The 21,920-nt window shown below is 39.5% G+C and overlaps 1 protein-coding gene across 2 annotated transcripts in view; it reads left to right on the forward strand.

The window, feature by feature from the left end:
* Positions 1-3,084: 3,084 nt before the first annotated feature.
* LOC127371312 (filamin-B) overlaps positions 3,085-21,920 on the forward strand; it is a 69,982-nt gene continuing 51,146 nt past the window's right edge. For both annotated transcript variants that reach the window (XM_051414042.1, XM_051414043.1), the window contains exon 1: positions 3,085-3,504. In XM_051414042.1, the coding sequence (XP_051270002.1) occupies positions 3,213-3,504 (292 nt within the window). In that variant the 5' untranslated portion in view covers positions 3,085-3,212. The remainder of the gene's footprint in view (positions 3,505-21,920) is intronic.

Consider the following 21,920-nt stretch of genomic DNA (forward strand, 5'->3'; position numbering starts at 1 on the left):
TAGAAGAATTACTGCTCCTTCTTTTTAGAGTCCAATGTCCAATCAGAGAACATGAGGAGATGTTTTCTGACGTTTGTCTGACAGTTAACCAGTGAAAACATGAACTCACTAATAATAAAATAATAATCAATATTAAAGACACAAATATATATTAATAGTTTGACAGTGAAGATTACATTAGAGCAATAGATCCCAACCTTCCTCCTTCTTCTATCTCAATGAACCACCACTGAGTAAACTGATGATTCCTTATTGATACTGATTGATATTATATATTATATTAAAATAATAACAATAACAATAGAGAAGAACTGATAAACTGTACAATGAACCAGAATAAAGAACATAATAACTGCAGGAAGTTTGTGTAAAACGAGAGATTTGGATAAATTGTTTTTTTATTATTTCCAGGACTTAATAACTGTATTATGTTTGTGAAATTATATTATCATAATTCTTCTCCAATTTATTCCTTTAGGCTAAATAAAAAAGTCTGCTGGATAATAATCAGCCATTATTTGAGGTTATTGTGTTTGTTTGGTGAACCTTCAGTCAGATAAATAGCCTCAAACGAACAATTACACCAGAGTCACAAACCAGAACAAACACTGTCACCAGACGTTAAATCTTTTTATGATGATGTCTCAGATACTGACACATCACCAACAAACAGACTCTGTGATTCACAGAAAACCAGTTCAACTAACTAATGTCTGAAAAATGTACAAATCAATTCACAGACGTCACAGATTTTCTTGGTACCAGACGGTTTCCTCACAGCGTGTTTCACAGAATTATTGGTAATCTGAGAGAGGAGTGTTTATGACTGTCTTCTGTTTACTTTACTTACTGTGTGTGTGTGTGTCTGTGTGTGTTGGGACTTGTCATGGAGGGTTGGGTTGTTCTCTCTGAGCAGCAGACACAAACTTAATTTAGTAAATTAAAAAATATTCTTGATTAAGCTGCTTTTACCAGTAATTTAAAGTGAAACAAATTCAGTTTTCTAAGGTACAGAAACTTTCTTAAGTACTTTTTAGTCTGTATTTTATATTAGTTAGTTTTACTTAAAATGTTTGATGTAATCAGTTTCAACAATTTCTTTAGTGAAACCAACTTCTCTGGTTTTAAAACCCTATTAAAAGAAGTAAATTAACAGAAATGAATCCTAAAAAAAGAGGTGGAGTCACTCGTTCACATTAATTAAACTAATAAATTAACTGTTGAAGCAGCTCAGCTGTTCTTAGTTAACTTAAATAATAATTCCAGTTTGTTCCACTGACTCATTTATTTGACGTTGAAACAAAAATGTTTGTAATTTAATGCTGTATATCTCAAGATTTTTACATTTTGGTTTTATATTTCAGTTTATTAATTAATAACAGAAGCCCAATTAAATAATCCTGTTATTAAATAAAGTGTAAAGATTTGATGTTTGTCACAAAAAACCCCAAAACATTTATATATATTTAACATTTCAGTCAGAGAGATTTTATCAGGCATTCATTTCAGGTGTTTTTTATATATCTGTAGTTCACCATCTCCCTCTGCTTTTGTCTTTGTACAGTTTTTAAGTGTATGTTTTATTTGTTATAGTTTGTTCTTCATGAGACAAAAAATTATAAAATATATATATTTTATACAATATGTATATTATATAATGTGAAATATATATATATATATATTTATATATATTTCTTATTGTAGACTGTGATTAAAAAGCTAAAAGTATTTAAGAATCCAGATATAATAGTTTTGTTTGTTTGCTCCTGTTCATAGACGATCTTTGATCACTGATGCTGCATTCAGGGCTGCGGGAAATTTGTGAATTACACATTTTGTTTCCATAATTGCACTAAAAGTGTTTATATGATGAAGAAACATTTAAATAAGAGAATTAAACTGTTAAAAACATAACTGTAGTTCTTTATGGTATGTTTAATTGTTTATTATTCTTCATTGAAATTTGAGTGACCACACTGGTTAAATGATTATTATATATGTAATATTGCTTTCTTCTTTTTTTTAATGTCTTTTAATCATTATTTGAATATATAAACACTAGTATGTAAATATTTTAAATTATATTTAACAATTTCTCCCATGTAAAAGTAAATAAACTGTATTTAACAAGCATTGTGGAGGTGGCACTGATAACATTTCAATCAATTCAAACAATCAATCGATTAATAGAGAAAACAATCAGCTGATTAATTTATGATAAAAAATAATCATTAGTTGCAGTTTTATACAAAACAGTTAAAAATAAGCTCCACCTCAACCAACTACAGTTAAATGCTGCTTTTACATGAATGCATGAGTCATAATAATCTAATGATAAAATATATGATAGTTTAACAGTTTTCTCTCTAAACAAATATTAATATATGAGATTGTTTGAGATTAAATCCACATATATTTCTCCACATCTGCCCCTCAGTGGAGTATTTTTACAGTGTGGTATCAGTGTACTTCCTCCCCCACTGTGAGCTGGTGTAAAGAGTATATTAGAGCAGTGGTTCCTAACTCATTAATGTACTTTACTCACAGATAAACAGCCTCATCCTGAATTAGAAAAGTTCAAGCAACCAAAGAGCTAATGGGAAGAAAACACTGTCAAAAAAGAAAACTAATTCCTGATCAATATTCACAGGAATAATCTGCTCAAAATTCACCCAAATCGCTCGTTTTACACAAACTTCCTGCAGTTATTTCCTTCTTCATTTGGGTTCATAGCACAGTTTATCAGTTGGTTTGTATATTGTTGAATATAATATGAAATATCCATAAAATAAGTCACTTATTCAGGGGTTGTCAGGGGTCCCTTAAAGAAAAAGGTTGTGTATCAGAGTGTGGAGGTAAGACAACCGGTTCTAGGGTTTTATGAAAGATACTGGATTAGTTACAGGACTTCAGAAGAACTGGACACTGAGGAAGATTAAATCCAGAAGGAGGCAGCAATGCAACACCAACTGCCTCTTAAAAAAAAAAAAAAAAAAAAAAAACCTTTAAAGAAGAAGGTAGGAATTCCGAGCTTTCACAGCGGCACCTGAACGCAGCAGCAGCCAGTCAGTCTCAGTGAGGTTCAGAAAAAAACTTCAAACCACCTTCAGCCAGCTCCGAGGAAACACTGAAGCACACTCACCAGGGGCCACTAACCGAGACCCAGAGTCCGAGACCAGAAGCGTTGAAGGTAACCGACACAGAGTTGCAAGATGCCGGCCACAGAGAAGGACCTGGCTGAGGACGCTCCGTGGAAGAAGATCCAGCAGAACACCTTCACCCGCTGGATCAACGAGCACCTGAAGTGCGTCAACAAGCGGATCGGGGACCTGCAGCTGGACCTGGGCGACGGGCTGAGGCTCATCGCCCTGCTGGAGGTCCTCAGCCAGAAGAAGATGTACAGAAAGTACCACTCGAGGCCCAACTTCAGGCAGATGAAGCTGGAGAACGTGTCGGTGGCTCTGGAGTTCCTGGACAAGGAGAACATAAAGCTGGTCTCCATCGGTGAGTCCCATTCATTCCCCGAGCCTCCACAACCATCAACTGTTGACCCCAAAATGAGTTTGCATGTTAATAAGTTGCTGGTATTACTAATAGAACATGTCCCAATACAGTTTCCCCCCAGTTTTCCCAGTTTTCCCAGTTTATAGTCCCAACACACTGTTTTCTGAAGTGGAAAGCACGGACTGCCTTTAAAAAATCTGCAATTTAAAGTTTAATTGATTTTCAAGATAAATGTATATATCGTATATTATTGTAAATGATGTCTGTTGAATGAGTTGGGTCCACTCTTGACTTCGGCAAACATTTAATACACAAAGCAACACATATTCCTTATTAAATGTTGGGTTTTATAGCGGTTCACGCCGCTGCTGCCGCCCACCGGGCTGCATTTAGCAATGTGACAGACTGCGATGGGAATCAAGAGGAAAACCGCTTTTTAAGAGTTTATATTTCATTCAAATTAACGCTTTTTCGTGTGTTATGTGAAAGTAAAGAGGGCCCTGGGAGGCTTCTGAAAACTTTTTACTTGTGTTTCATAATAATGTCTATGCACTTTCGCCGGAGACCAAAGTTCAAGCCGTACCTTTGTCCTGTGGAAGATTCCCACATTTCTTACCACTATGTTAACCAACATTAGCTTGCTAATGAAATGTCCTGGCCTGTAGAAGACATAAATATGACTTATATTTAAGTTTTAATAAAGTATATTCCCGTTTTAGTCACTTTATGTCCTGTTAGCTCCTGTACATGCAGCACTTGTGCGCTCCCTCCCAAACTGCGTTTAAGAATCCTGCATTTTAATGTCTCGTTGCTTTGTTCGCGACATTAGAATAATTGTAAACCATGTTATTAGAGTATTATAGAATTAACAGGTACTCATCTTCATATCGGCACATATAAAATACAATCAAACTAATGTTTTGTTGGAAATTGCAAACCATGCTTCTGTTGCCTCCCAGCTCGTTGTCACCTTTATGTGAAAGGCGACTGTGTGTGAGAACTGGACCCACATTACCTTTTTAAAGTTTTAATTAAAGTATGATTTGATGAGTCATATTTGCAGCCACAGATTGGCTCCCACAGTAATTAATGGTGAAATGCTTCATGTTGTCAACAGCAGCATTAAACTGACAGATTTGTGAATGGAGTTTGGCATGTTGTGAGTGAAGAGTCTCCACATGACAACAGCAGTGTGTGTTTTAATGAGCAGGCTCCCACAGAGGGAGCACACACCTGTGTTAATGAGCCTGGCTTCATGTGGAGAGGTGAAGTTCCTCAGTTTGTGTCGAGGATGAAAAATATTTCACCCCTCAACCCCAAAATTCACAAACCTCCAGCAAACTGTAGTTAATGCGGTTTGTCAGCTGTGTGAGAGTGATCAGCCTCCACCTGCTGCTCACTTGTTCTGCTGCGTATTCCTCTTTAACAAGCTGCTTGTTGTTGTGTCCCAAGCATAATTAACACACATCTGATTGTAATTCATGTTGTTTGGCTGCACAATACGGGCAGATTATCAAACTGCTGTTCTTTTCTCGGATAAATAAACATATTCAGACAAAGAGTTCTTGCAAACAAGAAGCTTTTTTTTTTTTTAATGAAATTTGTTTTGTTTTTATCCAACCAGAACAGTTGGATCTGCATTTGTATTAATCACATTTCCTGTAACATCCAACACCACAGCCGTGTAGTAGTTTATGTTTATATCCTGTTATATTTCCCACAGTCCGAGTGGTCACAACACATCGGCGGTACGCAGACGTCACACAGAGCCTGGTGCACAAACACCCTCTGATAATAAACCCTTACATCACACGGACCCTCGCTTAGAAAGTATACCTGCTGTTACACCCCTGATGTTGCTCCTCGTTAAACAAGGGCTTCCAGAACTTTTTCATGTCAAGAACCCACAAAAAAGATGCACTTTAGACCTCGGACCCCCCCATTAGAGAGGATTTTGTCTTAATGTTTTTAGGTTGCAAGATTATGAAGCAGTGATCAAACTGGGATCAATGTCTGACCCTGTATCTTCCATCGTTGTGATAAAAGTTAAAATATTCTATTCCTCCTCCTGCTGGGGGACGCCCTTCTTAGTGACATCATCTCAGACCTGTGGTTAGACCTGTGGGCAGGACCAGACCTGTGTGTGTGTGTGTGTGTGTGTGTGTGTGTGTGTGTGTGTGTGTGTGGTGTGTGTGTGTGTGTGTGTGTGTGTGTGTGTGTGTGTGTGTGTGTGGAGTGATGAATCCTTTTCCCAGCCAGCTGGTTTTGGTCTTTTCATGAGATCTGTTTGCACTTCGACTCGTGTTCAGCGTCGGACTAAAACAAAAACTGACTCTTAAGTATCTTCTACAAGTCTGATTAAGTTTGTTTCCACAGCTGAGCTCAGCTTAACAGTTGTATTAAGTTATATAGAGACTGTCGGATCTTCAACAGAAGCTTTTATGTTTAATCCGATGTGCTGAACTCTCTGAGCAAACTGTGGCTCAGTGACCGGCTCGAGGGTGAAACCGTCTTCAGGCTGGTCGGTGTTTGATGATAGCAGCGCGCTGAGGTCAGAGTGTGTGCAGTGATGTAAAACTGAGGAGGTTTGATTTTCCACAGTAGAAAGGAAATGACTGGATGGGTGGGACACACACACACCCACACACACACACACACACACACACACACACACACAGTGAGGTAGCACTGGTCTTTGTTTTAACCATCCAGTCTGACCAATCAGAAAACACTGATATGGGTCCTTTTTTTTTTTTTTAAATAAAAGGTGAAATGTGAAGTGAAATCACCACAAAGGTCCTTTAATGCATCACAGGAAATCCTTGCTGTTTACATGTTACCACGGTTACCATATCATCCTGTATATGACGCATCGGAAGATCTCTTGCTTCTTGCTCAACACTTCACGGTCAGCAGACGGATTTAACAGCAGTTTATCTTTTGAATTCATGCTAAAATTACACATTGTACACTCACAACATCCAGGCGACGTTCACTAGTTTAAGTTTAAGAAGGTTCATCTTGTCTTTAAACCCTGCAGCAGGAATATTTAGATCTATATATGTAATATTTAGTTTAGTTTGTTTGCACAATACCACAGAGCAAAGTAAGTACATATAGAACACTGTGTATAGAATTACAGTGCAGAGGAAGGAGTCCTCCCCTAAAAATGTAAAAACAATACAAACAAAACAAAATACACATAACACAAACAATCTCTATCTACACAACACACAGAGGCATAAACAGTAGTAAAGAAAACAAACCTATAAGCAGATAAACATTCAACTGAGGAAGGATCTTGCCATACGGTTCAACGTGAAATGACTGCGTCCTACAGGCTGGCGAGGAAGTTAAATATTTACATCATATTCAATGAATTTGAACTCCAGACCTGATAAAACTGTTACTTCGGTGCAACAGCTCAACTTAATTTTACAGTGTTTATTCTGGAACATGAGGCTGCTCATCGAGGCGTTTTACCGAACTCTGTTAACGCTTTCTGACGGTAAAGAAAGGTCCTCCTGACCTCGGTGCGTTAGACAGAGGGAAGCCGGAGTCTGGACTCTCTGGAGGGGATCCAGCGTGGTTACACAGGTAGCGTTAGTCTGTCAGATACCGCACTGCCATGATGGGAAGAGTGCACGAGACAAACAGAGAGAGGGAGAGAGAGAGGGGGAGCGTGGGAAGGAGATGTTTGCTGTTGTCAAAGTGTTGTAGCTCAACGTCTCCGTGTGTGTGTCTGTGTGTGTGTGTGTGTGTGTGTTTTAACGGTTAGCTGTGCTGCGGGGCCCCTCAGGGAGGCCCCCGGGCTTTTTGTCTGGAACTCACTCACTTTTTAGCATGAGTCCCGTTGGAGATTCATAATGTTAATCTATATATCTTCAGTCTGTCTTCTGTTGGTCCATTTTCAGTCAGACATGTCGTTCCTCAAAGCTCTGCTGCGTTCACTGTCTGCTGGGAGATTTGATTGATGGGAAGCTGCAGGTTGCTCTTCCTCAGTATTTAACTCTTGTGTTTTGTTAACGCTGGGTTCCACAGAGTGGCGTTTTATTTATTTTCTTTGGATATTATAAGAACCCACTCTCTAGAAAAGTGTTGAATCCTTTCTTGCGCGTCATGAATCTTATAAAATATGGAAATGACCAAATAAGGAACTACATGAACAAACATATATTGGTTTTGTTTGCCAAAAAGTAATTAACAGACCTAGACAGTAATCACATTTATCACATGTTAACCTGCGTAATGAGGTTACCTGTGTTTATGATGTTAAAACTGCAGCAATTAACAGAAATCCCAATAAAACGGGACGCAGCGATTGGAGAGAATTCTGCGCTCATACCGATGTTTAAACTAATATTTAGCTGATTGCCAGTGTCGATAGCGAGGTTTTATTGTTGGTATTTATTCACCCTTGTGTGTCCTAAGAATCTCAACATTTAGTGTGACAACAGATAACCATCGACCACTGACATCAGTGAATGTTCAAATAGGCCGATGTCAGTCAGCAAGGCGAATATCTGCAGATAAATCGGTTCCCTACGAGCTTATTTGGGAACGTTGTGCTGCATAAAAAACAACCGACCACAGATACAGAGCAGATTGAAGTCACAGCTGGTGTCTCTGAGACCTCAGACTTCTGAAGCTCTCATAAAATTCAGTCATTAACACTGTACCCGCCATTGTTTCACCGTTATAAACAGAATGAACGAAGTGAGAATAAAATGTTTTTCTGTGTATAAAAATAGAGACGAGGTTCTTCCTTCTGACGTTTTCTCTGTTTACATGTTCATAGAACACAAAAGTTCTTGAAAGATTAGTGAATATGATCTGAAATGATACTCCGGCGGGGAATGTTTGAGCTGTTTAAGAGGACTGAACAGAACATTAAGTTGAACTAGTTTAAATCTCTTAATGAACAATAATCTGGGAGAAGGGTTTTTATCTGGAGCTGTTGGCAGGCTTACGCTGCCGTGGTTCACATGGGGTGTGTGTGGTGTGGTATGTGTGTGTGTGTGTGTGTGTGTGTGTGTGTGTGTGTGTGTGTGTGTGTGTTGACTCCACCCTTTTTCATATCCACCAGCTGTGGTTTGTTCCTGATGTAACCGTAGCTGAGGATCAACCTCATCTGTCATCTTCTGCTGTCTCTGACTGTAGATCCATTATGTTACAGGGTTGTTTTTTTTTTTTTATATCAAAAGATGCTTTTAGTTTAATATTTTATAAATGTTTTTCCCCAAAAATTCTGTGCTAATGAGTTTGACTTTTAAACTCTTCAAATGAACTCGATATAATACATTTATCTGTGACGTTTCGGTTCCTCAGACGAATGGTTCCTGACAATGAGAAACTTAAATGGGGAGCGGCTGTGAGTCTGCAATCAATCTTCCCCCCATGTGCAGCAGAAAGGCAGAAATACCTGTCTCATTAAACAGATGTGCGAAGTTTGACTTTAAGTTTCATCGTCCTGCAGTCAGAACGTGTTCTTTGTAGAATAATCAGTTTCAGATTTCCAACCTCCTTCAACACTTTTGCACCGCTTCAACCTGAAATCGATATTCCTGATCGATACAAATAACGGGCTGAGACCTGTGTGTGTGTGTGTCATAATGAGACTTTATCACTCAGAAATTGCAAAACCCAAGTGTGTGTGCGTGTGTGTGTGTTTTACCTGCCTGTTTGGACGTTGTCCAGTGTGTTGAGTGACTGTGTGTGTGTATAAGAAGGGTGGTGGCTATCCGCTTGTGCAGACAGGAGTGTTGCATCACCGCTGAAGTGGAAGACTGATTTCAGCCTTTTTGTGTCTGTTTGATTTAGTGCTGAGTTTTATCATTTATTAATCACTTTTACTTAGATTAGTATTTTACGATGCAGCACAACTTCCATCCCTCGGTGTGTTACAAGTTGCTTTTTCTGTGTTTCGAGACTGAAATGTCTCCAAAATAAGGACGTATCATTATAAGCTCACCCTGTTGCTAATAACAATCTCATGTTATATTACGGTGGGTTCGAGCAAGGTCCACTGCAAGCTATACCTGTACCTCCAACTCGTACAGTTCTGGTGTCAAAAGTACCACTGAGACATGGTACAGCTTTTATTTCCAAAATGTAAAGCTGCTTGAATTGTACCTACTGTTATAACCCAGTGCTGAGAGTGAGAGGAACCAGGTGAGAACAGGCCCAACGGGATCTGTAGCTTTCAGTTGCGACCTTAATCAGGCCTCATGTGGCCTCATTTTCACAAAAACACACACACACACACACACACACACACACACACACACACACACACACACACACAGTTAACTTGCAGTGCCTCCAGGCTGTGTTTTTGAAGAGTGACGTGTGTGTTTGTGTGTTTAAGTGTTTGAAGTGACTGAAGCTTCAGTTTTAACCTGGAAGACGATCGTTTGCATATAAACATATCAGTTACACTTTAATATGCAGGAGTGATTCAGACTATTTCCACTTCATTATCACTTTTTGTTGCTTATTCCTGGAAATGATGCGCTTTGACCTTCCCAGGCCGCTAAGGCTGCGCTCCAACGGACAGCGCTGCATCATCTGACTACCTTTATCCTGACTATAAAGCTCCGTAAAGCTCATTAATACAGCCACAGACACTTCTCACGCTGTTTTCATGTTGATGCGTTATTATAAATAAATATAGCCGCTGACAGATACACTCTGTTGAAAGGAGTACTCCACAGGTGTGATGACATGAAGTTCAGTTTATTTGTGATGAGTGACACACAGACGCATACATTTAGCCTGCATTGCAAACTGGAGGATGTGGGGTTTGAATTTCATGAAATGCCGAAGGTGCATTATGGGAAATTGAAGGATCCAGTGTTTTTTTGAGGTTGACTCATTCTAGGGATTGAATATCGCAATATTTCTGCCTCTGCTGCCTCGATTTTGACCTCTGAAGTCTCCCAACAGGGATGCACCGATCCTACATTTTTATAGACTAAATGATTGATTGAAAATGTTTAATCCATGAATTCGATCGTTTCGATTGATTTGATTTGTTGCAACCACAGTTTTAATGACAGTGAACATCCAGACCAAACCGTTCATGACTCCCTCTCTGTGTCTCTCTCTCCCAATTTTCCAGTTCAGCATGCTTTACAATATTGTGTCTCGTCTAACACAATTCAGTAATGATGAGGAAAAAAATTACAATTCATTCAAGTTTATGTGCGAGATTCTGTCTGGACTATTGTGCAGCTCAATGCTGAATGTCACTCTCCTATAATTTGTAGCTTTTCACTGTCATCTAGCTTCCTGAAGTTTGGCATTAACAAATAACATTTCTTAAAGTATTACACTCTGATGTTATTATTATAAATATTATATTTGGCACATTTTAAGTGTCTCTGCCTCACCTGTTGTGCAGTGACCACTGACTCTTTCCTCTGTTGGTAGCCAGGACTTCTTGTGTCGCCCTCTCTCTGTGGCTAGACTGTGGTCAGAGTCTGTATTTGGTATTAGGATCTCTCTCTCTCTCTCTCTCTCTCTCTCTCTCTCTCTCTCTCTCTCTCTCTCTCTCTCTCTCTCTCTCTCTCTCTCTCTCTCTCTCTCTTTGTGACATATTAACTAAATGAGTGGCAGGCTACTTCTGTGCTGGACCAGAAACCAAACTGCACACACACACACACACACACACGCTTTCACTCTCTCACTCTCTTTCTCTTTCGGCAGCCTGGTTGCCATGACGCTGTATGTCAACAACAGTCTCCGGCCAGCTCTGCTCGTTGAACTCTGACAGCTGATAGATGTTTGGTTTCAGTCGAACAGGATCATTCTCTCTCTCTCTCTCTCTCTCTCTCTCTCTCTCTCTCTCTCTCTCTCTCTCTCTATCTCTGTGTGTTTTTTTTTTTTGGTTTTTTTTAAAGTTCAGGCTTTTCTAAGTTTCCCTGAAACTCGGCTTTCTGTTTCTGTTTGAATGTTTGTGTCATAATGTTTTCTTGTTTCCTCGTTGTTTTTTACTCTGAGGTGGTTTTTATCTGCCATCCTTTCTCTCACTAACCGGCTAACGTTGTGCAGGTTGAACTTTTATTCGTGGCACATTCAGCGCTCCTGTGTTGCTGTCTATTTAATTGTCTCTTCATTCATTCATGTCATGCTGTTGATTGGTCTTTTGTCTTCCTCACATCCTGCTTTGGATGTTTTAAACCTGCTCGATTACATGAAATTTTCATTTTCTGTCTGCACTTATAAAGAATATAATAGTATATATTAAAGCAGGATAGAATATCCCACAGTCAGGAAAAAATTTTTTTTTTATGTCAGACTGGGGAAGTGTCAGTGCTTTAATTTTGGAAATTTAGTGACCAAATGAAGTTGCGACGGTCTCAGAAACTGTCTGCAGTCTTTTTGTGGAGCTTGAGGAAGCTACATAAATGCAACCATTGAATACATCCACTGTGAGTTTTCCGTAAAAGAAACTTAAGTCGAAAGAGAGAATCCTTCTTCGACTGCTGGGTGAGGTAGTATACTATAAAATGATGATGATAATAATAATAATAATAATAATAATAATAATAATAATAATAATAATAATAATAATAATAATCTGTATTTGTGTATATAGGACCTTTTTTACAGTCTACAAAGTGCTTCACGATGTGTCAACAGAATTACAATGTAAAACAAAGATCCAAGTAAAAGCCCAGCAGAGTAAAACGAGTAACAAACCTCGACATCAATGAAACCAGTTTGTGGTGAAACTACATAAAATGCATAAATAAAAAGCGTTGGAGCGACAACACGGGTAGAAAAGTTTCCCAAGGTCAGGACAGAGTGAGGCGCATACCACCTGTTGTCCCGGCAACCTCAGCAAACAAAGTCAGTGATTGGCTGGAGTCGGCCGTGGGCGCGGCTTTAAAGAGTGTCACATAACTTCAATGACCTGGAGCTGCCTGATGCTGCGTTCAGGTCCTGTGAGAAAGAGGAGAGAATATCTGAGTGTTAGAGATGGAAGCGGCAGTAGAAAGTCTTAATATCTTATAAAAACGTTTATTTGTTGAATGATTTGACCACAGCCACAGTGAGAACACTTGTACACAAACTCTGAGTGTCTTTCAGTCACTATTTTAATAGATTAAACATAAGACTTACAGCTGGCCGTCCATCCAGCAGCCTGGAAGACAAACGCATCAGATTAATTCCTCTGTCCACAGGTCTGGGCTTGTCGAGGCTGTTTTCAGGATCTTTCCCAAATGTCCGTAGCAATGCAATGACTGATCTGAATCACACTCCCTGTGTCTTCTTGTGGTGGATGTAGAACCTGGCGCTCTACTTATTTCAATAAGCTGACGGGGTGAAAAAGTTTGTGTTTGAATCCTTCTCTGACTTCCTGCTGATTTCCTGAACATATTAATATATTTACATTTATTCACAGTTTTTTTTCGTCTTATTGAACCTTTTGTGGTGATACAAATAATCATTTTGACCGTCATGTGACCCGTAGAGGTGCATCGGATTGTAGTTGATCCATGATCTGTACAGACCGCCCCACTGCTCCTGGGGGCTTCATCCCACCAGCCATCCCGCTCATGGACTGTTCTCACACCGGAGCATCAAATCTCACGCCACCCGTCTCAGTGACAGTATTTTTCCACAGGCAGTCAGGCCGCTCCCACGTGCTCTGATCACTTTTTGTAAATAGTATGTGTGCAGTGTTACATGTGAGTGCACTGGGTCTGTGGCTGTGTGGGTTGTAAGTGTTGTTATTACGAGGGCTGTGAGGGGTTGTTGTGGTCTGTAAAAATGATGGTATGGAGGGTTTGTATTTATTTATATACACAAAGGATGAGAGAGCCGGGGCAGAAGCATTTCACTGTACAATAAACTTGTACATAGACTGATCTGGCCCAGATGTGGCTTCAGGGTGGCACTGCCGGCTGTTGGTTGGCAGTGGCATGAAGCGTAGCTGAGCATGCTGTTTTGTCACATTTTATGAAATAATTAAAGCTTCCTGCGATTTGTATATTAGATATATAGATTTCAATAATTAACTGGGAATGTTAACATGCTGAAGCAGGTATAAATTTAACCATGTTCACCTTTTATAGTTTAACATGTTTAGCATTCTAACATTTGCTAATTAGCAGAAACCACAAAGTGCAGCTGAGGCTGATGGGAATGTCGTTAGTTTTGCTGGTTTTTGGTCATAAAGGCCGGTCACATGTTCTCGTATTTCAGATAAACAGTACACCAAAATATGTTTCTGAAAAGGATTTTAAGTGAGAAATAGACAGTAACAGTTTGGTGCATGGATCTGGACGGACTCACTGACTCAATGACTAAAAGCATTAGCTTTAACTTTATCCTCTATTTTACTCCTAATGGGACCATAATTTATCAAATTAAAATCATTATGTTTGGAAAAACTAGTGATTGAGGCCATAAACTCATAAGGAAACAGTTTACTGAGCTAATAAATCAATTTCTCCATAAGACTCAATACTGTCAGACTTCTGCTAGAAAGAATGCATGTTTAAGAGACTACCCAATTGGCTTCACTTCACAGACCTGGTAGCTCTGTCCACTAATTATACTGTCAGTGAGATCACCAAAGTCATTAGTATTGACCCACTGGGGACCATTAATGTCAAAATGTCAGATATTTGAGTTTGGACCAAAGTGCATGGAGAACAGAACACTATTTAAGAGTGAGTCTGTTTTAAGACTTTATATCCTATGATGGAAGAGATTTCCAGCAAAGTAAAGCAAAAACAAAACCATAATATTGCAGTGAACTGAAGTGCAGAGATGAGGAAGTTCATGAATCGTTTTCATTTCCTTTGGAAACTGGAGCCATAAAGACTCTAATGTGCGCTTGTCTATAAGTCATAGCTGGCAGGAGTGTTTGAATTGGCCATGTTCTCACTCAGACGCACACAAACCTCAAAGCTCCTGGGCTGTTTTGTTCCGTCTTTCTTCTCTCAGTTCTTCGGTTTCGCTCCTCCAGGAGAAAAAAAAACTGCTGCTGTCATATTTATGGCTCCGGCCTTTGTTCGCGTCTTTGGTTTTCACTGTACACGTTGTCGACCAAACCGGGTCAGCTGGTACGAGAACATAAACATGGGTCGTCAAGGTAAAGTGGGCTCAAAGTCCAGGTTCTCAGTTTCAGCTGCGTGGTTACTGCTTCTGTTGAGACGATCACAGCCGATAATAATAATTGCAACCAAATCAATAATCACAAACAGATCACGACTCGCGTCACCTGCAAATGAGGTCAAAAATAGAAAAAGTATCATTCGATAAACAGGCCTGGAAGACTTTTGCATTTTTCTTTTTCGATGTTTTAATTCTCCAGCATGAAGGTTTTGGAGGAATTAAAGAAGCGTGACTTGTGGTTTTGGAACAAAAAACACATTTTTTGGAGGGGGAAGAACAAAACTGCTTTTAGGTTACATGAAGAAACAGAGCTCGAGTCAAGAAGACACTCTATAAAACCACCAGTGTCGAAAACACCAACACATTCAGCACTTTTTATTTGAGCTGATGAGATGTTTCCTGCTGAATCCCAAACATTAAACCAGACTATCAAACACATCCTGTGACCTGAGGTTATTGTGGAAAGTGGGTTTCTTTTGGATTTAAAACTTTAACTTTATTAGTCATTAAGAAAACATCAAGAAAAGGGCTGAACAATTAATTGTCTCCTTATTTGGAAACGTTTTTGTTGCAATAGTTACAGTTTTAATTGTATTATAATGACTTAGTAAGCTGGAAAAAACATGTTTACAGACACGTTTAGTTGGAAACCATCAAATCTCTGCTTATAGAGTTGTGAGGCTGCTGGTTCTGGAAATTCCCATTTCAGATCTTTCTTTAAAAATATGTCCTCTATATTAATTAACATGAAAACATGGGAGTCTCCCAGATGATGTAACAATCCTGTAGGTTTATGTTGTGGCCTCTCTCAGAAACAAAGTTTCTAAGAAGTCATGTTTAGTCCATCAGTTTGACAGTGTGGACAGCTCTTAAATAGCACCATACCCATGAACCTCAGCTACAGTGGCTGCGGAGAAGATGCCAGTCAGAGAACAAAACACGGTCACATAGTTTACTTTAAAAAAAATCATATTTATTGGTTTTGGAAATAAGATACAGTCTCACATACAATAACAGTTATAAACACTCCCCCCTCCCTCAACATCAAACATTCAGAGAAAAGCGAAATACATGATGTATAAGATAATACAATAGTTTGTTGATGCTGTTGTTTCATTTATTTTGGCCTGATCACTTTCTAGGAATGGCATGAAAGTTTCCCATATTTCCCTAAAATTATTTTATTTCCCTCTGGCCACATAGGTTATTTTTTCTCCAAAGCAAGGCCGTCCATACTTTTCCATCTCAATGCAGTCACTCTGCTAGCCTGAAGCAAGTACATCACAGTCACATAGATGCTGAATTCATCCAAAATAAACCTAGAATCTACAAATAAATAGATTTCAGCTGTTGATATTACTGACAGTTTTTCCAACAGTGAAATCTTTAGTTTCTTCCAGCTGTTAGCGGCACACATGATGCAGTTTTAAGCTCTGGAGTTAGATGTTTTTTGATGCAGGTTTGGAGTAGTAAAATTATACCTTTGAGTTATTTTACAAGCAACCAGACATTTACTTATGTAATGTCAATCTTTTGTCCTGATAATTCAAATAGTTTAATGCCCATCCAGTAGCTGAAGTGCAACAAATGTGAGTCACTTGTGGTTCCTGAAATGATTCGCTTCACAGCTACTGTCGCCGGCATGTTTAGTCAGCTGTTATTAAATGTTAATTCTGAGAATTTGCCGGTACGTGTATAATACCACTCACATGCAAATTGGTGCCGTTTCTGAGTAGCCCAGCTTATCCTGAAAATAACAATACATGACATCTATGACAACTCTGCCAAAAGCCTCATTCAGGTGTGACTAAACCATAAAGGAGCATTCAGTCTAGGGATTTAAGAAGTTGCTAAAACACACGAGGTGCACCACACCCGTCGAGCCAATCAGCTTTTTCAGGGCAGCTCAGCCGGCGCACTGTGATTGGCTAACCTACGAGTCATGAAGCGTTCTTACTTGGACAACAAAGTGTGTCTCAAACCTGCAGCCACAAAGGCAAACAGTGTCAGTGCTGCCTGACGGGATTATTTCTGTTAGATGTTGACCTTAAACATGTTTTTATGTTTACACAGAAATAAAGTCTATCTTGTCTCTATTAGCTCTCATCCAACAGTAGAAGGCTAAAGTGTGTGTGTGACGAGACACAGAGCTTCTGTGTTGCTGTAGAAAAGGTAACGTGAGAGTGGCAGGGATATAGACTTTCACTCATACTCACTCTCTCTCACAATCACACACACACACACACCTCCACTCTGCAGAGAAAGCTCCTTTGTTGGTTTCAGGTCTGAATGTTGCAGCTTTGTGCTGCTTTTTCAATGTGACGCTCAAAGGAACAAATGTCACTGAAGTCCACAGAAACATTTAAAGGATTTATTACAGGAAGTTGGATTTGTCCATGTTTATTCATGATCAAAGTGATAATTAAAGGTCTTTTTTTGTGAGGTTTGTTAGTGCACTAGCACTAGTTAGTCTGTTTGCTACCTTCCTTCTAACTTAAGTAATCACAGTCAGCAGCTGGTTAACTTGGCACAAGGTTTCTACCGGTAGCTGAAATGTCCGCAGAGGTTTTCTCCTCTTTCAAAAAACAGCCGCTTAAAACCGGTAAATACACTGAATGAAGTCACAACTTAAAAATCAGAGTTTCTCCAACGCTGTCCAGCAGACGAAGGACGTCCCGGACGGGCTTGAGCTTGTTCAGCTCTAATAAAGATTCAGACATCCAATGTATAAAGTCATTCATCTGGTTAAAATATATAGTTGAAAATGACCAAGGTCTAAAAAGTGTATTGTAAAAATGTGGCCAAAAAGTGAATAAGAAGTGGGATATGATGCCATTGACAGGTGACCACTGTTACCTTAATAAAACTACAGATTTGAACATTTTGCATAATTTCAGCACACAACTCAACAAAATATATAACAGAAATGTTACACATGATGATATCTTTAAGCCCGGTGGTAGTTTTAGGTCTGAAAGGTTTTTAGGTGTCTGCTGATGAGACCAGACACAACAGAGGTTAATGGAAATTTGTTTTGTGACACCAACACCACTGACAAACACACTCACACGCCTCTCTTTGTTACCTTGTCACTACCAGTCGTCCTGTTGTCTCCCAGCAGACGGTCGTGTCTTTATGAAGCTGAATCGTTGTCATCATGGCGCTGGTGCCATTGTGTTCTGGTGCTGAATTGACTTTGATGTGGGCAATGTAATCACACACACACATACACACACATACACACACCTCTGTTGTCTGGTTGCAGATGCAGCAGACATGACGCAGAGTTACAGACAGTCGCTGTTCACTAAATATTTGGTTGATGATGATGATGATGATCTGACTGGCAGGAAGATGACAGACAGACGTTTCACTCCAACAAAAAAACTGTTATCTCTCTCTCTCTTACACGCACATAAATGAAAACTCAAACCATCCAAATGTAACCAACCCTGCACTCAAGCTTCCCAACACACATACACACTTACACACTGTGTGTGTGTGTGTGTGTGTGTGTGTGTGTGTGTGTGTGTGTGTGTGTGTGTGTGTGTGTGTGTGTGTGTGTGTGTGTGTGTGTGTGTGTGTGTGTGTGTGTGTGTGTGTGTGTGTGTGTGTGTGTGGTTGCGGTGGTTAACTGAGGATTGTTGAGCGATAATCACTGTGGTGAACCTCCTGCAGCCTGGCTCAGCTACAAACATCTCAAACTCTTCTTACTCACTCTTGTTCTTTTTTCTTCCTCTCTTCTCTTTTACTGTTCTTCTCCTTCTTTTTTTCTTGTTTCTACTTTACTCCTTGGTGTTGAACCCTCCAGTAGTTTTTTTTTTTTTTTGGTGCCACTGACAGGATACATCTGTATCGCCTGGGCACCACATTTCTGGTCCAACTTGTAATCTTGACTATGTATTTTTTCATCAGATAGTTCCTGATGTAAATCAAGTATTTTACCATGACCAAATGACGGAAGTGGAGAAGAGCGATAGTTAACGGATGGCAGCTTGACGCCGACTGTCTGTGGAGTCTGCTAAACCACTTTTAACACAGTCAGTGGTACAGCCTTGTCTAGTGCCGTCCACTGGGATTAACTCTTTGGTCTTCAGCAGCCGGGCAGAAGAGATGCTCTGTGGTGTTCTGGCAGGGTTCCCACTCTATTTAACAAATAATTATCTTATAATAATATGTTTTTCTTTCTTTTCTTGTCAATACACAACCTGCAGTTTTAGGCAGGTGACTTCATTAATTTGGCCACAGCCCATCAGTAGCAGTTAAAAATCAAATAGAATTTATTTTATTTTACAGATAAAGTGAATAAATAGAAAGTAAAATTTTTAATTGCATGTCCAATTAACATCACTACGCATGTATTTATGAACCACAGGAACAATGAATTTGATCATTAACAGGATGCATGTGTGGAGATCATTTGGAGTTTCACTTGCAGCTCGGGAAAAAAATAGACTCCGTGTCGGAAAAGAGTCGAGTTTAAACCAAATATGCACCTATGTTTATATAGGCGATCTGAGTGAGGGGCTAAAAGACAAACATTTCCAGGACAACAGAGATTATTTCCAGGGTATTTGCTCAATTTCCAGGTGTCTCCATGAGTGGAAAACTATTCCCTAAATGTCCAGGTTTGTGTTGGAAATGTGTGGGAACCCTGGCAGAGATTTTATAACTGAACTATGACACACTTTTACTTTCTCTGACTGTGGAAATCTGATGTTTTCACACCACAGATGATGAAGAGGATATTAAAACATGAGGTTAAACAGTCTCGACTCGTTTCTACTGCAGGAACGGCTGATATTGGAGTTCAGTGTGACACAATAGTCGGGTACAATCCTACTTTTAGACTGTATTAAAGTTGCAACAGTTATTGACATTGATTCTTTTTTTGATTAATCAATAAATCAATTGGCTTATAAAAATGATAGAAAATACTGAAAAGGGCCCATCAGGATTTTCAGAAGGTGTCTGCTCTTCTTTTGTTTTCTTCATTGTTCTCTTTCTCTCTCTCTCTCTCCGTCGCTATCCCCTCTCCTCTTCATCCTCCTCTTCCTCAACCACATGGCCACGCTGGTTCTAGGGTGAGGTCATGCAAGGCTAAACGCTGCAGTGTGTTTGTCAGTGTGTGTCCTGTTTATGCATGCAGACGTAATGCCAGGTGTGTGTGTGTGTGTGTGTCTGTGTGTCTGTGTGTGTGTGTGTGTGTGTGTGTGTGTCTGTGTGTGTGTTAATGACAGGGCAGCACTGTGTTGGTTACTCAGCTCTCTTGAGCCTCTCATGATTTCATGGTTCTTCTGCTGTTTGTTTGTGTCAAACTTCACTTTTTCTAGCTCTGTCTTCCTCGTGTAAACTGCTTTATTATGTGTGTAGTTTTGAATTTTTATGTATTTCATTTATGTTTAACTTCGTTTCTCTTGGAAATGCTTTAACCTCTACTGCCCATCTTCGCTTGTGGTGTGCCACCAAGCTCAATTCTAGGCCCACTATTGTTTTCTATATAAAACATGCTGATGTCACACGTTCAGTTGTCAGTAATCCAATCACAAACTTCCCCGTCAACCCATGCTGCTTTTATTACAGTCCCCCAGTAGCTTTATATTATTGAGACTTACTAGAGTGACAGCGGCTAACGGTGGAGGAGACAAGTCTTCATGTCTGTTTTTGTCCAGGGATTGTGTTATTTATTCACTCCGTGGTTGTGTGTTGAAGCCCCCGGAGGCTGGAGTCTGGTTGGGGTTTGTGTAGCTCTTATTCTTTCTTGGACTTGATCATTTCTCCAGAGAGTAACCAGAAAACCTCCAGGATCCGTCACGCCAGAGCGGGTTAATGTTGACAAAGACCGACTGTCTGTATCACTGACTGACCGACCAATTCTCAGTTATTTACTTGCTTGTAAATAGTTGTAAATATATCACTTATTATTCCAAGCTGTTTCCTGGCTTTGCTTTGTTTTCTTCCTGCTTTTCGAGCTGACGTAAATCCCGGAGTGATATTTTGAGTTGCTGTGGTTTTTCTGATGAATGAACTGAACTGACAGCTTTATTTGGGATCTGGAGATTTAGTTTTTGGTCTTTGGATGTTTAAACTTGCCTCTTGCATCCACCCATCAATATTTCACTTTATCCCCACAGACATCTCAAGTTTTGTCAACAATAGCTGAGCAATTGTTGAGACTGAAATTGGTGTATTTCTTTTTGTTGTCTGTGTTGAAAATTATTTTTTATGCATGCTTGTTTGTTTTTATACAGTTTGTGATTTAAATATTCTTGCCAGACTCGACTGGTACTCCAGATCACAAAGTACTATTAAATAGGGGTGAGAGAAAATGTTCCCATCCTATGTCTTCTATAATGGAACAATATAATACTAATTTTCATTTTTATGTTGATGACACAAAGCTGTATGTGCTGAATGTTTGCAGTCAGTGTTTCTTCCCTGTGTATCCTTGAAGTGCATTTCCTTCCTCGTAGAATATTTTCATTTTTAATATTTTAACTTCCATTGTTTACATCCATGTTTGCTTTCTTGCATTGTCCTTTGTTGCTCAGCATTTCTCAGCACATACTGCCACCAACTGTAGAACCGCACTGTCAGAACGAATGTTGCCCAAGTGTTTGTCCTCGTGTTGGTGCACAATACAAACAAAATGGTGACCCAGCAGTAAAAACACTGCTCCAAAGGGTACTTATGAAGGTCTAAAAGTCTTTGCCATCTTTTGCTGCGCTGCTTTGGATACTGTAACTGGTCCAAAATGCAGTAGCAAGGATCTCAAGCATTTAAATCAGAATTAATTACGAAATTTACATTCAAAGCAGAAGTAGGTCTGGCCCTAAACCACATCTGTGAACTCCTGACCCCGTATGAGGCGGGTCTTGGCCTTATGTCCTCTGCCGAGGTTAACAAACTCTCTGCAGATTCACCTATTCAGCATTCTTTGAAAAGTGTTTTTCTTGGTGGATTCACTTCTTTGATTCCTTGTGAATGAGTCTGAAAGACATGAGAGCAAGTTGTTCTTACTCTTTGATCTTTCTCTCTCTTCATCTCTGCAGCTGTTTGAGTCCAACCAATGCCCAGATTAAAGAGAGAGAGAGAGAGAGACAGAATGACACGCTGTATCTCGCTCGCCCCTCATTAACCAAATCAAAGACATTAAAAGCCTCTTGCCTCCTTCTCTGTGTCTGTAATCTGGGTTTTTTGGTGGGATCACCCCCTCTGAGCTGCTGGTGCATGACTCATGTGACTCTTATTAAGCGGCACCGTTATTACAGTGATGCATCATGCAG

This window comes from Dicentrarchus labrax, unplaced genomic scaffold (genome assembly GCF_905237075.1).
Source record: "Dicentrarchus labrax unplaced genomic scaffold, dlabrax2021, whole genome shotgun sequence".
In the NCBI taxonomy this organism is placed as follows: Eukaryota; Metazoa; Chordata; class Actinopteri; family Moronidae; genus Dicentrarchus; species Dicentrarchus labrax.